We start from the raw sequence: 24,787 nt of genomic DNA, 5'->3' as shown, positions 1-24,787 counted from the left end.
CTGACTAGTCAGTAATGTTGTGCCCAGAGTCCATAGCTGAGTAAGATGGTTGATGCTAATTCTTAGCCAGCAGCTTGGACAGCTCCTTCTGGTGCTCTGAGGGATAGCCAGCAGACAAGACACTTTGTAGCCACAGCATGATTTCTCTACATTGGCCTCTATCTGATTTCTTCAGCTGTAGGGTTTTCCTTTCATATGGTTTTGGTGTGTGACCCATAGCAGTAGCAACTGCCTGAATTGCTTTTTGCAGGGACCTCAGGAGCCTCCCTGACAGTGTGCTCAAAGTTTATGCTAAGATCATATTATGAAAATGTTCTTCTGTTTAACTTTTATGTTTATCCTTTCCCCATTATTCTTATTTTCTTTTTCGAAGCTTTGTCTGTTAAGTCTTTTGAGTTTGGGGGTGGGGCATGTGCCATGGTGTGAATGTAGAAGTCAGTGAACAGCTTGTAGTCTATTCTCTCTCTCCGCCTTGTGGATCCTGTGGTCAAACTTGGTGCAAGTGTTCTTGGCAAGTGCATGTACTCACTGAGCCATCTTGTCAGCCCAGTCCTTACATTTGAAAGTTTTTCAAAAATAAACATCTAGGTAATTTTTCTTCTCACTTTGGCTACTTTTTTATTTCTGTCACCTCTTCGCCTATAATTGCGATTTTCTTGGGTAACATAATGCACTGAATTAAATGTCCATGCTCTGCTTGTGTAAATTCCATGTTCCTTGCTTCTATTTCTTCAGCGTGCTGGCGCTTACTTAGGCATCTTTAAGGCCCAGTTTGTTGGAGGCTCTGGGTTGCCTCTGCTGCATTCCTGTTACATTATGTCCTTACTTCAGGCACTGGGACTGTTTGTGAAGAGTGTGTCCAGGATCTTTATCCCGAGGCCTGGAGAGGGTTGAGGACCTCCTCCTTTCAGCTCTCTGCTCCCTTCCACAACCCCTGCTTCATCAAATCTTTCTCCTCTCTGAATCTCTCCTCTCACTTTTCATGTGAAAGTGTTCATTCTGTGGGTTTTTTTGTTTTTTTTGTTTTTGTTTTTTTTTGTCTAACTCAACTCCAAGAATCTTCTAGGGTTAGACATTCTTTTCATTTCATTTCTCCATAAAGCATCATTTTTATCCCATCCTGGAATAAAAGGACGAGGCGTCTTCTTTCTCAGCAAGGATGGTCTTCCGTCTGCTCTCTTGCCCCTTCTTTGCCCCTTCTTTGTCCTGTTCACCCTCAGATCATTTTCAGTTTTGAGGGGATTGGAAGAAAGGTGAGGACTTGCTTTGTACATTCAGTCTACTTTTCTTAAGACAAACCTTCAGGAAAAGGAAAGTCCAAGATGTGTAGCCAAGATATTTATGTCTTTCTGACCTACACTCTATGGATCACAACTTAGGCCACAAGCTCATGGACAGAAAGAATATTATTGATAGCCTTGCATCTGTGAGACTGCCCCTTTCTGCTGCCTCTACTTCCCTGGTTTCTCTGAAAGTTTGCCTTTTTCTAATCTGGCAATTTTCATTTTTCTGTTAGATATTTTATGCCATTAATTTTTCTACATAGCATTCTTGGATAAAAATATAGGTCATCTTCCACACTAAAATACAATCTATACCATACTGTAGATCTTCATGCTACAGATGAGAGCCATGCTCTTCAGGATATAAGATGGCCCTTCTCACTGCCTTATTTATTTTGTCAAGCTTTTCTTGAACAGCTGTGTAAATTCATTCTTGAATTGCATTCATTCTTGAATCCTTTGCCATTTGGGGGGACTTATCTAATATTTCATAGTTTTGAGGTTTCTGTACTTTATTTACAGCCAGTTACTGAACTAAATACATTGTTTAAGTGCCCCCCCCAACTTACCCATCTTAAGACAATATACCTCTTTGACAGGAAGGGATCATGGATCAACATTCAGTAGAACAGGTGGAGGCATTTTCAGATAATTGCATGAAGTACACACTGTGAATCCTGTTGTCCCGAGGGTCCGTGAGTCACTCAGTAATTTCTAAGAAGAAATTCCCATGAGTGGTTAAACTGGTGAGCTGTTCTAGGCATTCTCAAAGAAAGAAATAGCTGTTGGAGTGAAGAGAGAAAAGCATTATGGTTAACACTGGGCTCACCAGGTGTGATGATACATCCTATCACGGGCCTGAGTAGTAGTGTACTTTCAAAGAATGGATGCGGCTAGAACCAGAGCTTCTGGCTTTTCCTACCAAGCCAGAGATGATGCACGCCAACTGCTGGAACAATCTTATTCTGAAACTTGTGTTTTCAGAACACTGTGCAGATTTATCATTCACACCAGTGGCCATCCGAAGACGCGTAAATCAAAGAAATCTCAGTTCTCAGGAGGCAGAATTAGGAGTAGTTCTTTGAGTTAGAGGCTAGCCTGGGCTACATAGTGAGTGCCAAGATAGTCAGAGCTACAAAACAAACAAACAAAAATGATAAAATATCAAAAGCCATGAAATCAGGTGTGTTTTTATTCAGAATTAGCCATTAGTTAAGATAAGAAGGGAGACTTGACTTTGTGCCTAGAGTGATGATCCTTTCCCCATTGGCTCTACATGAAGATAACTTCCACGGTGCACAAGAGTACTCTACTGGGAGTCTGGGGAGCAGGGAAAGTTAGAGCCTGACCCTCGCCAGTAAATATTATAGTTTCCTTAGGCAGAATTCTCTACAGATTATGAAAGAATTTATAAGCTATATAACCAATGCACTGTTAATCACAGGCCAAAACACAAGAAGTAGATATAAAAATGTAGAAAGCAATAACCTCTATGACTTAGATGGAAGGATGACTTTCTGGTGGAGTGAACTTTGACCTGGGTCTTGGAGAGAGAGAATGCATCTGGATACGGAATAATTTCCTTCAGGTGGCTAGCATAGTAGCACAGTGTATAAAAATAGATGAAGTGACAGAGAAATCTGTTTTGGGTAAGTAAGGCTAAGATCTTATTTGTCTAAGAGGCACATGTAGGATTGGGTAAAGAAAAAGTGTTACCACCCTAACACCTGTCGCCTTGTGTATAGACAGTTTGTAGACTGGAATAGTTAGAAGGTAGACATGTTCCTGTTTTCATGTAGCTGTATTCAACATGAATTGAAGCACACCTACATAGGAGACATGAGCTGAACTTTCAATGAACTAGTATGAGCCAAAGACAAGTATAGAGAGGCCAGACAAGACTTGAATCTGTGAAATGGGATTAAAGCATATGTACTTTGCAGATTTGTTAGAATTAAGTAAAATATCTGTAGTGCCCAAAAAATTCATGAGAATTTGACACATGGCTGTTTTCTCTCATACACCACTACCACTTGGTTCTGAGACAACTTGTGCTATATGAAAGGAGAGACCCTTGGTGGATGTACAAAAAAGGAAACGTTTGCAAAGTGTATGGCTTTGCTCAGGCTGTGAAAGATTTGGGAGGGTTGGCTACCTAATGAGCCTCCTGAATAGAAGCAGGGTGCAGACTATGTGGAGTTCTGGGAGCGAAGGTTGCTGTTGAGTGTATACAGGGAGAAATCGTGTGTGTGGATCTACTACTATTCAGCTGAGACTCCGCAGGCATCCTGCTCTGCCCACGTGTCCCTTGAACTATTGTGACTACTTGCTAACTTGTCAGTTCCATTGGCAAATAATGATTAGGATTTGTTCAACTTTAAGTTTCCCATGGAAAGTAATATAGACCTTTCTTTATATATAGTAAGGGCCACAGTAAATATATTTACTAAGCAAGTTAATGAAAGGAACGAATTAGTCCATCAGAAGCATTTGTTGTGTGAAGAGGATTCTTTTTGCCGATCTGTATTGAGCAATGTAGTTCAGAATGGGAATGGACATGCACAGCGACAGTCTGGTCTCTCGGAGAGGTCCAGGTGGGGTTCTGCAGTGTTTCATTGGCACACGGGTTTGCAGAACTCATAAACTGGTTTAAGTGTATACTCATCTCTGACACAGTTTCCTATCTTGCTGTTTTTACAGCTTTATTTTCCCAATGAATTACAAGTGCTGCTTTGTAGGAGAGACACTTAAATATTAAAAGCAGCATAGTATCCGAAACACAGTAACTATTAATATTAATAACCATGTAATAGTTGTTTTGTTATTTTTCAATTGAAATGCCTATATACACGTTTTTTTGAAAGTACAGAGGCAGGGGGATTAAAGCTAAAACTTTACCCATGCTAAACAAGTACTCTACCGCTGTGCTATAACCCTAATCTGATATATTTTGGGTGGAAAAAAAGTTACTTGTGCTCTGCCGAAATATTAATTTAAAAAAATATAAGGGGCTATTGCATGATGCCCATTGACCCTGTTATATTAGGAAAATCTTTGCAAGTCATAATTGCCATTGAGAAGATAAGTGGCCACTCTGTCTCTAAGAAGAACGGAAGAAGGGTTTCCTCAACACTTAATCACGGTCTCTTTTTAGTGTAAACACAAACCTGGATTCGTTGATCTTCAATACATTTCTGAAGGCATCAGTCATGGGTCCTAACTGAAAGCCTGTGAAGACTTTAAAGTTCAGGTGGCAGGGTAGTGAATGATAAAAATCATTGGGAATTCATACTGATAAAAAGAGTATGCCAAAGTTAAAATTTGTATCTAAAATAACCGAAAAACCAGCTGGAACACAGTCAACATGGTCACCTGAAGGAGATTACTGAAAAGGGACATCACCTGGCTTCAGTGTGCATGCCATCTTGCCATCTGTGGGTTTTTTTTTTTTTTTAGTGTTTTGGCTAGCAAAAGTATTTATGTTTAATTTTTCAGAGACAGTCACCTTACCAGTATCAGGGAGTTGCAAAATGTCTTTTATTTTTCTCTGAAAACTTAGAAATGGTAATTTCCACACATTCTAAAGATGGGGCCTGTCACTCACACTTGAGCAATTAGCTCTCTGTCCGATGATGTTAAAAATCCATTCACTGTTGATATGCTGGACATGGGTAAAGTCAAGACCTAGAGTCTGTCTTGACAGAAAGGAGCCACATTATGGCTTAGCAGACTCAAGGGTATGATACGAAGCAATGCTAGTTTGAAGGTACCCAGGCTTCAAACCTGCCAGTGAGCTTGAGACATTCTCATAGACGCACATCAGTTCTCAAGCCTTGTGCTCTTTTCTCTTCATTTCTGAAGGCAAATGTGGCTTCCTCCTCAGACTCTGTTTTATCCTACTGTGCAGTTTCTTCTCCCTTGGTGCTTCTCTGGTACTTGACATTTAATCCCTGTTAGGCTTGCAAACTAGAGAGTACAATGTTTTAATTTAAAAGCTGGTGTCTGTATATCACGGAGTCAGTGAAATATATTATTTAATAGTATACCTAATTTAATATTTAGGTATTTATTATTTAATAATATACCTAATATTTAATAATATGTCTAGTATCTAGTAATGTGGACATACACTGTCTTATTTAATTTATTATTTAATAGTATAGCTAATTATTTAATAATACACATAATTAAATATTTATTATTTAGCATTTATCATTTATAATATTCCCAATTATTTAATAATATACCTAATGCTTAACAATGTGAACACACAATATGTTATTTTCTTAAGTGATATAGTGAAATAAATAATTTTCCTTTTGATGAAACACCAATAAGATATTTAAGATGAAAACTAATACTTTATACTATTTTACATTGAAACTGAGGAGATAGCAAGGTATAAAATGGTTAATATTCTTGAAGTTATGTATATGCCGAAGGCTTTGTCAATATTAGCTTAAGATTATACAAGAACCTTTTATTTCACAGATGGTAGTCTCTATCTCTGTAGTAATTTTGTTAGTAGTTTTCTTTAAAAAAGACCCCCATCTCTCTCTGTCTCTCTGTCTCTCTCTGTCTGTCTCTGTCTCTGTCTCTCTCACACACACATACACACACACACACACACACACACACACACACACACAAAACATGAAGGTTTAAAGTGGGGGTACTTTCTGGCAGGCCTGAGGTTCCGAGTTCAATTACTGGGACCTACTCAGTCTGCTGCAGAAGACAATTGACTTCTACAAGCTGTTTTCTGACCACTACTCACGTGGTGTTGCATGTATGCAATCATACATATTCACATATGCACAATAAATAATGCCATGAAATTAGTAGTGGGGTATTTGAGAGAAAGAAGAGTCTAGTGTGAAAGAGTGGGAGACAGCCAAGTCTCATGGGGGTGAGCGTGGTAAATTTACACAATATAACTGAATGTCAATGTTATTGCGAAACCATTACCTTGCATAGTGAATATGTATTGATATCTTTTAGCATGATAAACCTAACTAGATAAATATAAAACTGATAATCCCAAATTAGAACTGTCTGAGATCACCTACCTTAAGCACTCTTTTATTTTTTCCATTTTTTATTAGATATTTTCTTTGTTTACATTTCAAATGTTATCCCCTTTCCTAGTTTCCCCTCCGAAAATTCCCTATCCCCTTCCCCAGACCCCTGCTCCCCAACCCACCCACTCCCATTCCTGGTCCTGGCGTTCCCTTATACTGGGGCATAGAGCTTTCACAGGACCAAGGGCCTCTCCTCCCATTGATGACCGACAAGGCCATCTTCAGCTACACATACAGCAAGAGCCACAAGTTCCACCATGTGTTTTCTTTGATTGGTGGTATAGTTTCAAGGAGCTCTGGGGGTACGTACTGGTTAGTTCATATTGATGTTCCTTTTATGGGTCTTCAGACCCCCTTCTCCTGACACTGAGCTGAGGGCACACTGGGTTTTAGAATTTGGAGTAAGGAGTCCTTTTGAGGACTATGAGCTCAGCTTGTGCAGAAATCAAACTCAGGTGAGGCAGTGAGGCACTGCCTCTGTGGATGCAGTTGACATGGTGACATGGAAGGTGTGTGTCTGCATAGCCATCCCTGCTCCCACCAGCCCTGTTGATGCGGCTATCCTGCCACTTTCTGCAGAAGTCCCTGCCTTCACACTGGGGGCAGTGCCTCGTCTGTGGGTCACCAGTGAGAAACACTAGGGTGCAGCAGGCTTTGTCAGTGTGAGAATCCAGACTGATTTTACCATTGTGACGACTCAGAATAGTTTTTACATGTAGGCTTTTTTTTTTGGGGGGGGGGGAGGTATTTTTGAGTGTTTCTTTCATTCTTTATTGGAAACTTCCTTGTTAAGGATTAGTGTTTGTTTTGTGTTTTATTTGCCAACTTCCTCTAACCCCTAAAATACCAGAATAAAAATGAGAGGTTTTTTTCTTTAAATTGTTAAAGCTATTAAACATTTAAGATAGCTTTGAGCAGCAGCGGTTTTTTTTTTTTTATTTTAATATGGTGAAGTATGCTAAATTATGCAAACCTCTGCTTTCCCCAAATGTGTGAAGATCAGAACAGATATCATGAATTCTTTTTCTGTTTAACATTATTTATATTGATTGTCAGCTTTGTGCTTAATATGTAATATTCAACAGGATAAAACCTTGAGAATGGCTGGAAGTTTCATGGTAGAAACATTTTACCTGCTTGGGACGTGATATATATTGCTTATGTTAAATCTAGCATTGAAACTTATGGCATAAATTAAAATGCTTTGCCAGTTTTAAGCGAGGGTCTCTCTCAGTGTCTCACACCTGATGTTGAAGCATTTATGATTTTTTGTGAGTAGCATAAATAAATTTGGTTCACTTACATACTGATAGACTTTAACGTATGTAACTAATGGAATATATGTAAAATAATGTAATGAGTTTCTCTTCTGCCTTGCGTTGAAATGCTTTAGCGAAACAGCTGCTTAGTCAACAAAGATGGCATTGAATTGCACTGTTTTGGAAAAAAAAAATGAAGGGAACTAGATGCCTGTTAATCTGGTTCTTTAAATATCATAAACAAAAGTATCCGAATGAGTCTCCAAGGACAAAGGCGGGGTTCTGGGAGCCGTGATTGGCTGCAGCCCTGTCCTGTCCACAGCCATCCTTAATTGGCTTTGGGTAGCCTGGGATCACAGAGGCAGGGTGACATTTATTACTTCCCCAGAGTTTCTTTGCCCTGAGTCTTGAGATTCCTGAGGAGTAGCCATCAAGGGCTCCTTTCATTTCGTCTGTGATCTCTAAGAGGGATCATTCTAGAAGGACAAGCATGAGTCTGAGTGCAAGAAGAGTCACCCTGCCTGCGATAACACCAATAGTTCTACAGAAGAGGGTAGGTGGCTTATTTTCCTTCTTCCAACCTTGCGATTTTTTTTCCCTGCCTTTATTTTTCTGTCACGGTGTATAGACTAACAACTTTGAAGCTTACCTAACTGTGAGAAAAGAGTGGACTACATTGAGGCTGCAGGTACTTAAAAAGACATATTATTGGACTCAAAGTCAGGGCAAATGCTGCCAGAACATCTCTGTGGTAAAAATACCTCTATGTAAAAGCCGCTGGTCTCAGTTACCGTCCGATGTGACTTAGTGCATACAGTGAACTTCTCCCTTTTATTCTTTTCTTCTGTAACTTCAGGCATCTCTGCCTTTAGTTCAGCAGGAAATCTGCTAGCTATTACATTCTGCATTTGTGAAGGGGTAGCTTCTTTGTTTGTAACTCACAACGCATCCACCTCTTCACTGTTGGGAAAACTATGTAAGAACTTAACTGATTATCTTCATGTGTGTCGGCCCTTTTCTATGGAGTTTCTGTTTGCTCAAGAAAAGTTTTCCCATTACATTCTCCCAGGAAAGGGATTTTTATTAATTATTAATCTAGTGAAGCCTATGTATGAAAATAGTAGGGTTTTTTTGAAGATTACTTTCATGTCTTACGTGGGACATTTCATTTGGTAAGACTGTATCTGTATTGTCTAATTACTAATGTAAATACAGTAAGCTTCTCTTGCCAGTACAACTAGATGCTCCAAACTTACAGAACTATAGTTGTGTAGTGAGGAATGAAGGCACGGAGTCACGTTACTGCAAAAATATCCTTTCTGAGTGGGTCTAGTGACACAAGGCAGTGTAGTGTTTCTCTGCTCAACACTTTAAAAGTTAACTGTTAACTATTAGTGGATTCCATTAAGCCAAAGGTCATGGTTTAACTTACTTGAAACAGAACAGATTGAACAACCCAAAAAAATCTTTTTAAAAAAGAGCCCCCCTTTTTAAAAATTGATTTTAATTTGTAGTTTTTAGTTTATTTTTTTCAGCCAGTCAATTACTAGTTGCTAAGTCCACCTTACTTGGCAGTGGAGTGGCTATACTGTAATGTCAATGTGTGCTCTTTCTTTTTCTTTATTTTCCTTCATGCCTTTTTCTTGCTTTAAGCAAATCTAATTAAAACATTTTGCTCTGAACTTGAACCATTATCTTCACTTAAATTTAATGGCGGTGTCACTTCTCTAAGGGCTAGGCACATGGGAAAAGTCCCTTAACGTTTATCCAATCCTGTACCGTTTGACATCTTTACCCAGTTAACGGCACTGCATAGGGTCACCAAATCTCTACCACGTGCTTTGTTTTATGGTGTGTTAATGGGATTGGTTGCTTACTGTCTGGACTCTTACTAGAGGAGCTATGTTGGAACATCACCCCAGTTTCCATTCTGACCTGTGGGGAGACAGTTGATATCTGGGACAGGACTGGGAGGTGGTGGTAGTCTGTGACCCTAAGCATAGATTTCACGTTGCCTTGGTTCTAGCTGAGATTTTAATTTGCCGATTTTTCACCAGACAGTATGGAACAATGGAAAAGCATGACGTCATTTTCAAGGACCTTGACCTATTAGCAAAGGTGGAATAGGTAGGAGCAAAACTTGGCTGGAAAACAGTTTCCAACACAGTCTACGCAAGAGAAAAACAAGGTGGCTTTGGAAAGATGTGATTTTTCTGCATTCTTTGTAATAAATATCTTATCAGATTGCCATTCTAACATTGCACAGGAAAGTTTCCAAAGGCCCGTTCTGTGAGTGTATACGCACACAACCTGGCACACCCTTGTTTTTTGAAAACATTTAGCCCATTTCTCCTGCTACTTTACCCCTAAAGGATCTATTTGTTTACTCAATCGGTTTGAAAACCTTGTTGTTGGTGGGTTTTTTTTCTCCTTAATTTTAGAAAATTCCACTTTTCTAACTAAAAGTCATCTACCTGCAATAGTCACAAAATTAGTTTTTTTGCCCTTGTTCCTTCTTTGAAGACTTTCCATACTCGCCATTTTTCATATGCCCTAAAATTTTAGATGATTTTACACTTAGCATGTGTTTCATTAAGTCTCAATTTGGTTCTTAGCACTACTCCCCAACAGACCTTACAAATAAACACAAGCACTTTAGAATACTGCCAGGGAGGACAATGTCCCCTCTTTTCCAGAAGGCTCTGCTCACACATTTTGCATAAAGCTCAAGGCCTGGATGAGAGGTCCTTGCCAGACAATTGAGCAGCTGGAATCCCTCTCATCCAAAAGGGCAGGGACATTTCTGAAAATGCTCAGAGGCACTTGAGGAAGGGGTCCTTATCAGCCAGCGTGGCCTTCTGCTGTGGCCCTTGGGATTCTGTTGAGTGATTAGAGGCTGAATTTGAAAAATAATCATTTACACAGAGCAGAGCCTGAGAGAGGCCCTGTAAATTCTGTAGATTGAAGAGAAAAAATTGGACTTCCTCTAATGCTGTAATGGTTGGAGATCATTGATTTCAGTAAATCAGAATTTTAATGTTTCATCAGATCTCTGAATCTTAGCATTTTTTTCCCCCAGATTATCTACTAGGTGGATCTTCCCCCTCCTCCCAGCTCCTCCTCCTCCATTTCCCCTTCCCTTGTCTGAGTCTCTTGGATGTCAAGTACCTTCTGCAAGGTCACCCAGAAGGTCAATGACAACACTAGAAATAGAATCCAGGCTTGGTGAGTTCCAAGGTGTTTTTCCTAGGTGTGTGTTATGTCCTGAAGCCAATCTGTAAATGGAATTGGCTTAGGGTGTGTACAGTTACCATTAACCTTAGCTCTGGGTTTAGTGAAGGCAAATTATTTCTCTGCACATCCATCAACTCCTATATGTTCTAGTGAAGAATATGTTTTATGTAGAAAGTGGCTGTTATGCTCCATTCTCTCTCTGTCTCTGCCTGCTTGTCTGTCTCTCTGTCTGTCTCTCTCCCTGTGTATGTAAGAGAGAGAAGTTGAGAGAGGAGAGAGAGACAGGGCAACACACACCCACACACCTACACCCATGTGCACACACATACACACACACATACATGCGCACACATACATGCACACACACAGGCACACACACACACACACACACACACACACACACATACACACACACAGGGTAGGGTGGGGCACCTGAACTGAAACTCTAGCCTGGCATATTAATTACACCAAGAAGAACACTTTAAGGTCACAGAATTAACAGTTGAACATTATGACATATAAAATAAATAAAATATAAAATGTCTGCAAGATCCAAAGACCTAACACCATATTTGAATTCTGCAATCCTGATGCCTCTGCTCAATTCATACTGCTTGTCAGATTATGCTTGCAAATTATTTCATATTCTTTATGCATCCTAGGAAACATTTGTAATAAGCACACAGATTCCTAAAGCAATTTCAGAAATGAAAGAGGAGGGAAAAACCCAATTTGTACAATATACTTTTTCTTAAGACCCAAGGTCGTTGGTAAGTGGGAATTCTACATTGATTCAAGATAGTATCATGTTCTAACCACATTTCTCATACAGCCAGGCATTTATGTAATTACACATTATCATATCGCAGTTTTTCCCAGAAAGTTCTGAGCGGACTCCTAGCTAGCTGCTCAGTAAACACATGCCCAGGCCTGGCTGGCCCCGGAGCTATCAGCTTCACAGTAGCCTGCAAGGGAGCCTTTCCCCTTCCACTTGAGATGACTTTAACCCCGTGGGCTCTGTGTTCCAGCTCCCAAGTTGGCTCTCTGGTCTCCAGTGTCCCTTGCTTTCTCTCCCAAATGCTATTGTCTAAGTCTCTTTCCGAACTGTAGGCTTATTCTAGTTCTCTAAAACCTCTCTTTGCTTTTCTCTTCAGTGTCTTAATTTTGGATGAAAAGGTAGGGATTTGTGACTCAGCAACCACGTCCTGTGACATCATTTTACGGTTGCCTTTTACAATACTGAAATCTTAGTACCCATCATGTGTATTTATCCCAGGCTTCTGAAAGTTTTTAGATTTTTCCATCTTCTCTGTGTGTTTTGCTATTTAATTTTTTGTTTTGTTTTGTTTTGTTTTTCAGTATTTGTTTTCAGAATTCTTTCTATTGCAATTCAGGTTTCACTTTTTTATCTTGTGATTTTTAATTTAGAATTTTGCTGCTTTATAAGCAGAATATAACTTTATGTGACAAGAAAGGAACAGAGACGTGGATCGCACAGGGGAGGGATTTGTTTTCTTAGGCCTTGCGGTAAAGATCAGTCCACAGCTCATCCTGTGATGCTGCAATGTCCTCAGGCAACCAAATTCTCTCTTGCTTATTATAAGCTCCCCGGTGTGGGTCTGCTTCCCTTTTATGGAGTGATAAATGTGAATCCGCAGGCATCCTGTTCACAGTCTTGGCTCTGAGGATGGATGCACACGGCAGGCAGGCAGGCAGGCTAGGGGCCAGTGCTAGCTCTTGTTAATGTGAGACTTAGAAACAAATAGAAGCTATGCTTACTGGCTGTGCCTGGACCCTGAGGGTAACTGAACTCAAAGCAAACTCCTGGAGCCTAACACGCTGCGCTTCTCTTCTCAGTAGCATCAGGATTCTTTCTAAATTCAATTTAATAATTTAATAGATGGATACTGTATTTATATCATTTCCCCTCCCTCTCTTCTCTCCCTGGTATATCCCACCCCCCACATTACACACACATAAATAAATATATACATACAACCTGTTGAGCCATTTAGTGCTGTTTATATGTATAGGACTGACCACTTGGTACTAGACAACTGTTTAGGGGTCTTCTACCTTTTTCTTTCAGAAGTCATTAATTTTCTATCGCTCTTCATCTAGAGATGGGTGAGTGCCTGTGAGGTCCTCCCTCCTTCATCTGCTTTGGCTTGTTTACTGATGGTCAGGTTGTTTAGGTCTTATTTAGGAGGTCATACTGTTGAGATTTTGTGGGTACAATTTCCTTTTTATATATAGCTGTCACTGTCTCATAGCAGGTATCATTATCATCAGGACATTCCAAACCTATGAGGCAACAGCGAGACCTTCGACCTGCAGACCTTTTGCCAAGACAACGACCACCATATTCCCAGAATCCATTTGGCTTACCTCCCACCCTTATTTGTGTTATGTCATTTTCCATATAAATAAGGAGAACGGCCCTTCCTCACTCTCTCTTCTTTCTCCTCTCTCCCCCTCTTCTCTCTGTGCCACTTCTTTGTCTCTCCCTTTCAATAAAACCTCTTCCACGTGGAACTGCTTTGGCCTAGCATGCTGTTTTGGCATAACCCACTATTCTATCACATCAGGTATCCTGGTCCTTTGGCTCTTACAGTCTTTCTGATCCTTCTTTTGTGATGATGTTCCTGGTCAGTTGGGACTGTAATTCACAGATTCAGTGCAATACTACCAAAATACAACATTCTTCACAGAAATGCAAAAAACATCCTAAAAGACAAATGTAATAAAGAAAGACTCCAAAGCAATCCTGAGCAAAAAGAACTATGCTGGAGGGATGACCGTTTTATATTTCATGATGTGTTCCAGATCTGTTGTAACAAAGACAGAAAGGCACGGGCACAGAAACAGACATGAAGATGAATAGAACAGAATATTCTATTCTGACCAAAACATGAGGATATATAACTGTAATCATTTTCTAAAACTTTTTCACTTTATATCCCACTCACTTCTCTCCCTCCGTGTCACTTCCTCCTACCCACAATCCTTCCCCTATTCCCCCTCCCCTTCTCCTCTGAGCAGGTGAGGGCCCTCCTGGGTATCCTGCCACCCTGGCATTTCAAGTCTCTGCCAGGGTAGGTGATTCCTCTTCCAGTGAGGCCAGACAAGGCAGCCCAGCAAGAAGAACATATCCATTGGAGAGGCAACAGCCTTTGGGATAGCTGTTCGGGATGCACATGGAGACCAGCCTGCACATCTGCTACATATGTGTAGGAGTGATGGAGCTAGGGCCAGCCATGTATATTCTTTGGTTGGTGGTTCAGACTCTGAAAGGGATTGCTGCTTGAACAACTATAGTCATCTTATATTTGACAAGTAGTGTTGGGAAAACTGAGTGTCAACATGTAGAAGAATGACATTAGATCAGTATTTGTCAATCAGAAAAATAAAGCAAAACAAACAAAACAAAACAAAATAAAACAAACCCAAAAAGACCTAACTTCAAATGGATGAAGAACCTTGATAAGAAACCCAAAACAATGAAACTTCTAGAAGAAAACAAAGGCAACACTCTACAAGATCTTGGTGTAGGAAAGGAGTTTCTTAATAGGACTCCTAACAATTTCCTAACAATTAAGGTACCAGAATTATTTAGAAAGATGTATGTGAAGAGCGAGCATGAGGGTCAGCTAGCTACCACCACTACAAGTGCCTCTGTCTTCGTTGGCATTCAGAAAATATTGCCTTGTTATTGTACCGTGTACAAAGTGTGGTCGTACGCTTCAGAGGAAATGGATTCTCTCCTTGTGTGGGGATGGTAGGCGGGCCAATTGTGCAGATGGATGCTTCTCTGAGTAAGCAGGGCCATGTACATCTCCAAGTGGTGGCTTGGAGAGTGAGGGGGGGGGAATCATTGCTATTTTTTAAATCTCGTTCCTGCTAAACTTTGATTTTCTTCCTCCTCATGTCATTTTTATTAGGGTAAATGATCTGTGTCCTTAACCCAGAAAGGTGTCACTCAGAGCACGGTTTGGATTGTATTTACACGGTTTTTTGTTGCTTGAGAAATAAGGTTTCAGAAAGCATTCTTGGTGGACAGAGTGTGTTTTAGAGGTAGAGAGCCTGGCACCTGAGTTCAGCTCTCTCTTTAGCCTATGGAGTAATCTTAGGTGTATCTGTCCGTACAGTTGCTCTATGTTCTTCAGAATGCTAAATTTGCCAGGTCTGTGTTAAAAACATTTAACACATAGTAGAAGCCAAGAGAATGTGAATTATTTCTCTGACCCAAGAAAAGACGTGTGCTTTGTGTTCATTTGTTGGGTTGGTTTTGATTCTTCTGGTGTGGATAGTATGTGTGCTTTCAGAGAGACAGTCCCCATATGTAACCCAAACTAAGCTAAAACCACTACATTCTCTCCTCCAGCCGCCTGAAAGCTCAGAGTACAGACAACTTGCCACTATGCTTGGCTTTAAAACATCATGTTTTATTAGCTTCATAAGTGATTTAAATTGAATGAGAAAAAATTTTAAATAAAAAACTTTATAATCATCAGGAATTTAAATGTCCGGCTAAAGTTGTTACATAAAAATTTTTGTTGTAGCAAATGCATTGAGTAGAAACTTATTATCCTTCATATCATGCCACCAGGGCCAAAAGGATGGTGTACTTTTTAAATTCGTTTTATACTGCTCATTTTTTTGTAACTGTGTTTATGACTGCCATGAGACTTAAACAAACAAAAAAGCAAGCAATTGACTGCTAAGCTATGTTCATGTATATATCCCTATCATCTGTCTTTTCTGGGAGCACAGACTGAAGTACAACAAAATATGCAGTTAGATTATTCAGTATCGTAGGGTTGTTAGTCAATGGCTGGCAGGCTGTGTAGTTGTAAGCTAAAGCTCTTGGATACCTGTATGACAGTGGGGCTGAGCCATCTCTAATCAGGACGCGGATAGCAGAGGCATAGTCTATGCAAGCTGAGCATTCTTAATTTAAAAACCGAAAGACGAAATACTCCTAAATTTAAAGATTTTCTGTGAAGCCGTGTGATGTCATGAGGAAAAATAATGTATACCAAAGACACTGAATAGAATTGCCCACAGGCTTTGTGTATAAATGAAACGTAAATGAATTCTGTGTTTACAGAGAGATTCTTTCTTTAGGATAGCTCATTGTGTATGCAATATTCCAGAGAGAGAGGGGGGAGGGAAGGAAATCTGATACACTTTCCACTCAAGCACTTCAAACAAGGGGACTCAGATGGAAATTAGTATTATTTGTGTAAGTGTTGTTTTTTGTGAAAACAGGATACTGACCTACTATTAGTATTTCTCAACATTATTGTTTTTCTTTATTCTTCTTAGAGTTTTATCCCTTAGGGTGAAAAGCCACAGTCCCAGGACTTTTCATTATTTTTATCCAGCTCTAACTTGTGGCTTTTGGCAAGATGGAAGACTTTCTGCCATCCTCATAGACCAGTAGAAATCAAAGGAAGAAAAGAAAAAAAAAATCAAAGGAGCTGTGATCTGCTTAGCACTGAGTCCAGACTCTTTTTAATCTTTGTAAGAACCTCCCAAGGCTGCTGGTCAAACCCATTTTGGGCGAGGAAGATTGGTTGGAGAAAGGCCATCCTCAAAGCTCCTGCTAATAAATGGCAGAGTGCAGGGTTGTAGGCTAGGCCTGTCTTCTCAGAAAGAAAACTTTCGTAGAACAATGGGAGCTCACGTGCTGCATGCCCCAGCTGAGGAATACATACCACATGGCCAAGCTCCTCAAAACAGCCTGGGCACACATACTATACATCCCTGCTCTGCACAGCATTCTGGATAGACACTGTGCAGCCTGCTTTATGGAACATCCTGTGTGTGGCCCTGTTCCACAGTGCAGCCTGGGCACAGACTGCATGGCCTGCTCTACAGAACAGCTGTGTTACTTTCTTCTCTTACCTGTATGCTTCACGTGGAACAATTCTCACCTCTTTTGCCAATCTACTTTTACCCGCTGACTTGGCGTTCCTTGCCGTGTCCTCAGCCTTACTTCTAAGTCAGTGACTAAGCTAACCTGAGAATATACTGGGGCTATAAGGATATCTTAGGACCTACTCACCATAGATGATTTTCCTTTAGAATTCACAATATGATTACTATGCAACATACAACACTGAGTGCTGTTAGCTCTTCATACATTTTAAAGTATGAGAAGTTGAAGATTTAGAAGATGTTCTCCTGAAGTTCCCCACCAGTCTGACCCAGATCAGATTCCAGTATTCTCAGCACTGTAGACACCTGGGCTGTAACTCCATGGGAACAGGCACCGAGCCTCACGTTATTTTGTAAACCACAATGCCTGGTCCATGCCTGGCACACAAGGCTGATTAAAAATAGCTGGAGTGATGGCCAGTCTCAGACTCCTGCTCGGGACTGTCTGAAGGGCTGGCTTTCTTGGCGGCGCCCCAGTCGCCTGAGCCAGAATTTAAAAATAATAATCTCTTGTTGGCAAAGAAAGAAGTAGGGCTTTTGGTAATTTCAGATGCTACTTCCCTCTGAAAATGTAAAGATTTCCACCCTGGTAAAGTATTAAAAATGTTCAGCCTTCAGACAGTCCCCCCCCCCAAAAAAAAGACATTAAAATAGTATTTGGTAATCATAACATTTTCAGAAAGTTACTAAAGCCCCATGACCTGTCCTGTGTCTCTGTACTTTGGAAAATATCGACAGGAGTTTCTGAAATTAAATTAACTCTAGCAGCCAAATTAATTTTTGAAGAGAAATTTTGATATCAGTATTCTAAATCACAGGATCTGAGAAATATTTTCTCTTTCTCTAACACACATGTATATTTATGCCTGTATATATGTTCACAGGATATTTTCTCAATGTTAATATAGAAGCAACTAATCTTAAACGTCCAACTGTTCAGAAATTTAAAAAATCTACTTTGATACAAGATTATAAATATATCAAGAAGGAACTTCATGCAATTAACAGTCTTTTGGTTTCTGTCAGTATACATATTTGCTTTTTTGTTTTACATTTATTTATTTACTATCTATGTGTGTTCGGGGTAGTGTGGACATCTTTGAGGAGGTGAGAGAATAACTTGTGGAAGTCAGTTTCCTTCTTCCTCTCTTTGGCACCCACTGTATGTCCCCACAGGATTCATTTAAAGATGCAGCCTTGGCAGCAAGCTGAGCCATTGCCCCAGACAGAAAAATCTATCTGGGGTCTGTATTAGTACCAACTCAGAATAAAGCCTCCCTCTGCTGGCTGTTTCTATAGTTGCATGCTTTGTAACATTCAGAAAACAATGAAAACGCAAGCAACTCTTTGGCATTCAAAAACTAGGTGCTTTGTGACATACATCTCATTTATATATTCTGGTGTGATGCTTAGCTTGCTAATCTTTTAAAAGAACGTGTCATGAAGCAGTCGCAGCTTAAAGAGGCATGGACACTGGACTAGCAGTGGGGGAGGAGTTCAGACAGTGTCTAGGTGGAGCCAATACAGGTTCCATGGTTCTGCCAGGGAGCAGGTGCCTGAACAAGTCACTTCTTCCCTCGCCTTGGCTTTCTTCTTTCTGAGATTAGGACCTTTGTCAATTGTTCAGCCTGAATTCTGCTAACTTTTATTATCTTATTATTCTGACAACATTGTGTGTGTGTGTGTGTGCTTTGAATAGGAATATGCACGCTATGGGTTTCACACAGATACATGGGAACGTTTAAAGGAAACAGAATTACAGCCTGGATATAAATTGGTTGTCCTCTAGAACTGTCACAGTATGGGAATGTTAGGATTTGGAAAGTTATTTTTTTCAGAGGTGTGACTTAAAGTCTATAGAGTAATACGTAAACATCACAGGGAGACTGTACATAGCATATACCATTGGCTGTTTGGCACTATATATCACATGATAATGTCATTCAACACACCTCTCATTAAACTCCAACAGACCTTTAATGGTAAAATTCATTTGAGTTTCTGAGACATTAAATTATGGGGAAAAAATTTTAAAGATCAATGAAGACAAATAGTTCCTAACAGTGCATGCGTGGGTGGATGCTGTTTGTCTCCATAAGAGTGTTGCAGCTGGATGCACCATGTCTGCATCCTTTTGTCTGTCTCCTCATCTCTACACTCTTTCCCCTCCTCCCCTCTCCTTTTGTCCTTCTTTCTCACTGTGTGAACTGATTTGAACTTTTTCACTTACACATGTATAGTGGTTATTCTGAGAATAAATGGTTACTTAAAAACTGAAAGGAGACATCAGGATAACATTGTGCCCAACCTAAGCTTAACCAGTGGTTTTCTGCCTTAAGTGTGGTTAAGTGTTTGTTAGCATCTGAGAAGGTTTGTATCATGTAAAGAGGAGTTAACCCTACATGACTACATGTATCTTAAAACACTGACTATTCAGAGACAGGTCTTGGATGACGTCATTGGGAAATTAGCAAGGGATTTTTGACTTGACTCTGTATAATGTACATTGGATTCAAATGCACAGAAATGTGTGTGTGTGTGCACGTGTGCACATATGTGCATGTGCACATAAGTATGTGGGGGTAGCTTAGAATGGAAGCTTATACCTATGTGTGTCCACATATGCACATGTGCACATATGTATATGGGCATAACTTTGGATGGAAGCCTATATATGAGGCAGATTTGCATATGTGGCAATGTGGAATCTCTTTCCAGGTCAACTTTAGGACATGTCCACTAGTGAGACTATAAGGGGCTACTTTTGTCCAGGAATGCAAACTTATTTGAAACATCCCAAATCTTTTCCTATTGCATTCTGGCCCTAGTATGCAGAACTAGACCCCTGGCTACTCAGGTTCTTGAGTCTTGATTTGTTTGCTTTGACCAGGCACTTTTTTAAATGGGATATTTTCTTTATTTACATTTCAAATGTTATTCCCTTTCCCAGTTTTCCCCGATCCTGGAAACCCTCTATCCCATCCTCCCTCCCCCTGCTTCTATGAGGCTGTTCCTCCACCCACCACCCACTCCTACCGTCAATTCCCCTACACTGGAGCATCTATCAAGCCTTCACAGGACCAAGGACCTCTCCTCCCATTGATACATGACAAGGCCATCCTCACATATGCAGCTGGAGCCGTGTATATTCCTTGGTTGAAGGCTTAGTCCCTGGGAGCTTGGGGGGGTGGTTCTGGTTAGTTGATATTGTTGTTCTTCCTATGGGGTTGCAAACCCCTTCAACTCCTTCAGTCCTTTCTCTAACTCCTCTATTGGGGACCCACCCACCGCTCAGTCCAATGGTTGACTGTAAGCATCTGCTTCTGTATTTGTAAGGCTCTGGCAAGGCCTCTCAGGAGACAGCCATATCAGGCTCCTTTCAGCATGCACTTCTTGGCATCCACAATAGTGTCTGGGTTTGGTTACTGTATATGGGATGAGTCCCCAGGTGGGACAGTCTCTGGATGACCTTTCCTTCAGTCTCTGCTCCACACTTTATCTCCACATATGCTCCTGTATTTTATTCCCCTTCTAAGAAGGACCGAAGCACCCACACTTTGGTCTTCTTTCTTCTTGAGCTTCATGTGATCTGTGAATTGTATCTTGAGTATATGGAGCTTTGGCAAATGGATGGAACTAGAAAATATCATCCTGAGTGAGGTAACCCAGTCACAAAAGAACATACATGGTATGCACTTAGTGATAAGGGGATATTAGCCCAGGCACTCTTTATAACTGTCAAACGGAAGCAGAGCAGCAAGCAAGCGACTGCTAAGCCAAGGCTACTACACAGAAGGTGTGGCAAACTTCCATCCTGTAGTCTTAAAAATAAATAACATTAGGGATGAACTTAAAGACCTTGGGTTAGTAGGAGCTTGAGGGACCTGACTACTTAAAACCCCAATCTTTCAAATGTGAGAAAAGGTCTGGGGCAAATCTGCTGTTAGTAGCTAGCTCCCCTTTCCATTATGGTTCTGTCACCATCAGCTGTTGAGCAGTCAATTCTCTTGCCCCTATTGAGGAGAGCCTTGTAAAACTTCTATTTTAAACCTTATTACTGTATTCTCAGATAATTTTGAGAGGTGCTTTGTAATTGGGGTGTGGCAGATTTCGTTCTCCATTTTACTGGTCTGAAGGGAACCCGGTGCTCAGCATGTCCGGATGAGACCACCCTTCTCCTTGGTCTGCTGGCAACTGTGAAGTGTCACTAGTTCTGCTACAGCAAACCCAGTCTTATTGTTGTTGTTGTCATTGTTGTTATTATTATTTGCTTTTCTTCTTCCTCAATACCTTTTCTCATACTATTTGCTTTACCCAGGTTCCCCCTCCCTCTGTGTTTCAACTTTTTACACAATGTCAAATATGACAACAGGCCACTTTAAGTCCCAGATTGGGTTTTGTTCAGCTGAGACTTTCTATGAAAACTTGCTACTATTTTCTCTTTGGTCTGCATGTGTGGTTTCAAACTTGAGGGCTCAATAGTGTTGTTGTGGAATCCGTAATGTCTCACTTGGGGTTACAGACAATGAGTCTATTCACCATAGAATAACTATTTCATTTGTCCATTGTGAGCCCCGTGTTCTGTGGGCTGCTGGAGAGAAGATAGGAAGCCGCTGTGACTGATGTTGTGTGGTGTTCTGTGTAGCAATGGCTTTGTGGGTTTGATGGCACAGGTACACCACGCATGGTATAGACATTCTGGCCTTAAACTGGAAAAGTCATTGACATTTTCCTTCCAAGAAATAATGGTGTATCTGAGACTTTAGGGAAGAAAAGTAGGTTTCAGGGAGATAGTTCAGATAGTACCAGTAGTCAGTGCACTATGTCAAAGCATGCTGTGTTCTGGAAGGAGCTAGGCACTTGTAAGAAACTGAGGGTGAGTGGGGGTGGGGTTGGGAGTGGGGGTGGTGAGATCAGGGAGGAAGGAGCAGGTTGTGTGGAATGAAGCTGAAAAGCAGACTAGGATAAGGCATGGTCTTTGTTATGTCAGTTCCCGAGAGTCAATATTCGTGACATTTGCGTGTTTTGAACGAATGTAACTAATTAAAAATGCATAGTTTCTGCTCAGGCATAAGGATTGTTGAATATTTCTTTCAAATTTCCTAAGACTTTGTTATGTGGTGTCTCTAAGCTATGTACTCCTTTGCTCTCAGTATTTCACACCTAGAAAAAGTTGAGGAAGGGCGCAGGGAGCAGCAGCTTTGCTGGAGTTACTGAGGGCTGCTGGAGCAGCGTTCTTTTGGAGATTCATTGTTTGAAAAGCAGAGATATGGAATAAGAACTAATGAACGCATTATTTCCATCCCCTTAAGCAAACACACAGGCTTGTTTAATTCAAAATCCTTACACTGTCTCCTCTTATCTCTGGCCACAGCATTCCTTATTTAGAAGAATGTGAAGATCCAAGGCTGCTCTGACCTTGCTATAAAAATATTCATATGATTTAAGTACATTTGCTCTCTGTTTAAAGAAAAAAAACAGCAAGAAATCTTGAAGCATCAGAAAATGTTTTGTAATCTTTCTCTAGTTGCTCATAACTTTGGAAGAGTTATAGAAACAAAATGAGCTCCACTTTGGGTCCTAGTGCAGGGAACTCTTCTGTGGACTTTTTGTCTTAACTTTAATCTTCTAGTAATTATACGTTAGTGATAGAAATAATGGATACATAGGATTAAAGAATGAAACTTAAACACTGGAAGATACACTTAAAATATGTTTATCACATTATTTTAAATACAGTACTAGTTAATATTAATTGAGCTCAGATTTTTTTCCTAGACACTCTAGCCCAGGAGCAACACAGTCCAGTCATGCTCCAGTCATCATTCCTCTGTTTGCCCTTTTTCTTCTTTCTCTCTCTCCATTCTATTTGTTTTTTGTTTTAATGATTGATCTCATACACTTCCCCACTGTGACAAGCTGTGTTCTCTCTCTTATTCTCTGAAGAAGCTGAGGACAGTGAGGGCAGGACGTGGGGCATTTATCAGTTTCCCAGGATGGCAGTTTGGAAAGCCCTTGGCAAATACTCATTGGACACTCCTGATGCATCCCCAAAGCTCTTGAGTGCATCCAGCTTGGAAGGAACTGGGGATCCTCTTGCATCCCATTGTTGTGGTCAGCTATGGGGGGGGGGGGGAGGGGGGTTAAGGAGAGGGGGAGAGACCTTGTTTAGTGTCTGCTCTGTCTTCCTGGGCTTTTCCATATAATAAACTTCTCTGAGAATCAAATTCCAGGTAATTTCACAGAAATCCAGAGTGTTCTGAGAACAAGGCAGTGTGTATTGCCCTCACTCTCAGCCTCTCTCTTTCTCTCTTTATTTTGGTTCTTTTAGACACAACCTTCAGCTTATATTTGAAGTATTTTGTCTCTAAGTCTAGAGGTTGTAAGGCCCTCGAATGTTTTTCTGAAGTCAACCTTTTTTTCTTCTTCTTTCCTCTCTATTGTTGTGTCTTTTATTTAAAAAGAAAAAAAAAGGTGGATTTTGAAATCTCTTTCTGCTGCTCACTTTGTATGGGAGAACTGGTTTGCTGGATCAGGAGTCTAAAGACATTCTGGTATATCCCCGTAAACGGATACACTCACTGACACTCGAGACTGTGAGGACTACACTACCGTGACCAGTGATTTTCGTGCTTCAAGTGGGCGCTGTTAGAACAGATTTGAAGTTGTAAACTGCTCCTAAGGCAGAGATGGCTCAGTTTTCTCAGTCTGTCAATCATCCATCCACATGGAAGGATTTCTCATCAGAGCCATTGTATATACCGTGGCATCCTTTGGGGCAGTCTGTTTATGCTAGGGAGATGCTGTAAACATATCCCATCAGAGCTGTGTGTCTCTTGTTACTCAACTGTCTTTTCCATTGGGAAGCAAAGTCTGTTCCTATTCTTTGGCTCCAAGCAGAATTTCATTTGGTGTACAATTGCAAATGATATTAGTCTTCTCATCCTATTTTCTTCACACTAGAAAGCAAGCTGGGAATTCGGGGGACTTAACTAGAAATGTATTACATCCCTTTATTAAGTAGCATGGTCATACAAATGCCCAGCCCTTTTTATCTTTCAGGCTGCAGCGGAAACAGGATGCTAATATTATGTTCTAAGGGTTCTGAAGAGCAGAACTGCTTGTTTTCCCACGATCCTTAACAGCCCCAGCTTGAGGTGTGCACCCATCAGTCCCGTGTCTTCTGTGAGGAACTGATTTCTTTTTCTTAGATAGGAAGGTGTACTAATGCTTTTTGCAAGAGGCCTAATGCCACTTGAGAGTTGAAGCTTACTTTATCTTTTCTGTCGTCACGAATTTAAAGGAGATAAGTAGACATAGAACAGAGTTCTCAAGGCCTTTCTGCACTAGTGACATAAAAAAGTTTCTATAAACAAGTGGGTTCCAGAGACCTCTGGGATGTGCTGTAGAGGAAAGCTAAACTAGGTGAAATCTCGTCTTGCTCTCTCACACACACACACACACACACACACACACACACACTCTGCACACATACTATACAAACATACACACACACACACACACACATACACCAATATACACCCTGTATATGTACACACACATACACACACAAACACATAGTACACATAGCTCACACAACACACACTTTACATACACACCTTACACATACACATGTATATACACATACTTATCACCTATATATACATGTGCCCACAATACCACACATATACATATATGCACATAAATACATATATACAAAAGTGTATATTTGAAAAACACCAGCATTAAATTTTTTTCTTTTACAAAATCTGCCTTTGAAATGGAGTTAAAACCAAAGTATTTTTTCTTTATTAAAATCAATAACACTTATTCCATGAATTTCAACTGGCTTTAAAGCCTTGTTCCAGGAAATTTTCTATTGACATTGCTTCTGAAATTTAATTTTCTGGTACTTATGTGCTAGTGATAGATATAATTGGTAACATGTAATAAGATAATGAGGCTCTTAACTTACATGTTCCAATCT

At 40.4% G+C, this 24,787-nt stretch overlaps 1 protein-coding gene across 2 annotated transcripts in view; it reads left to right on the top strand.

The window, feature by feature from the left end:
* Grb14 (growth factor receptor bound protein 14) overlaps positions 1 to 24,787 on the top strand; it is a 110,291-nt gene that overhangs the window by 39,034 nt on the left and 46,470 nt on the right. The window contains exon 1 of one of the 2 annotated variants that reach the window (XM_006499883.4): positions 7,935 to 8,176. The exons of the other annotated variant lie outside the window; for it this stretch is intronic. Coding sequence (XP_006499946.1) covers positions 8,114 to 8,176 — 63 coding nt within the window. The 5' untranslated portion in view covers positions 7,935 to 8,113. Of the gene's footprint in view, positions 1 to 7,934; positions 8,177 to 24,787 lie in introns of those variants that run through there. 2 annotated transcript variants of the gene reach the window in all.

The sequence above is a fragment of the Mus musculus genome, chromosome 2 (assembly GCF_000001635.26).
Source record: "Mus musculus strain C57BL/6J chromosome 2, GRCm38.p6 C57BL/6J".
NCBI lineage: Eukaryota > Metazoa > Chordata > Mammalia > Rodentia > Muridae > Mus > Mus musculus.
Note: the sequence above shows the minus strand (reverse complement) of the source record. Positions and strands in the feature narration are given on the sequence as shown.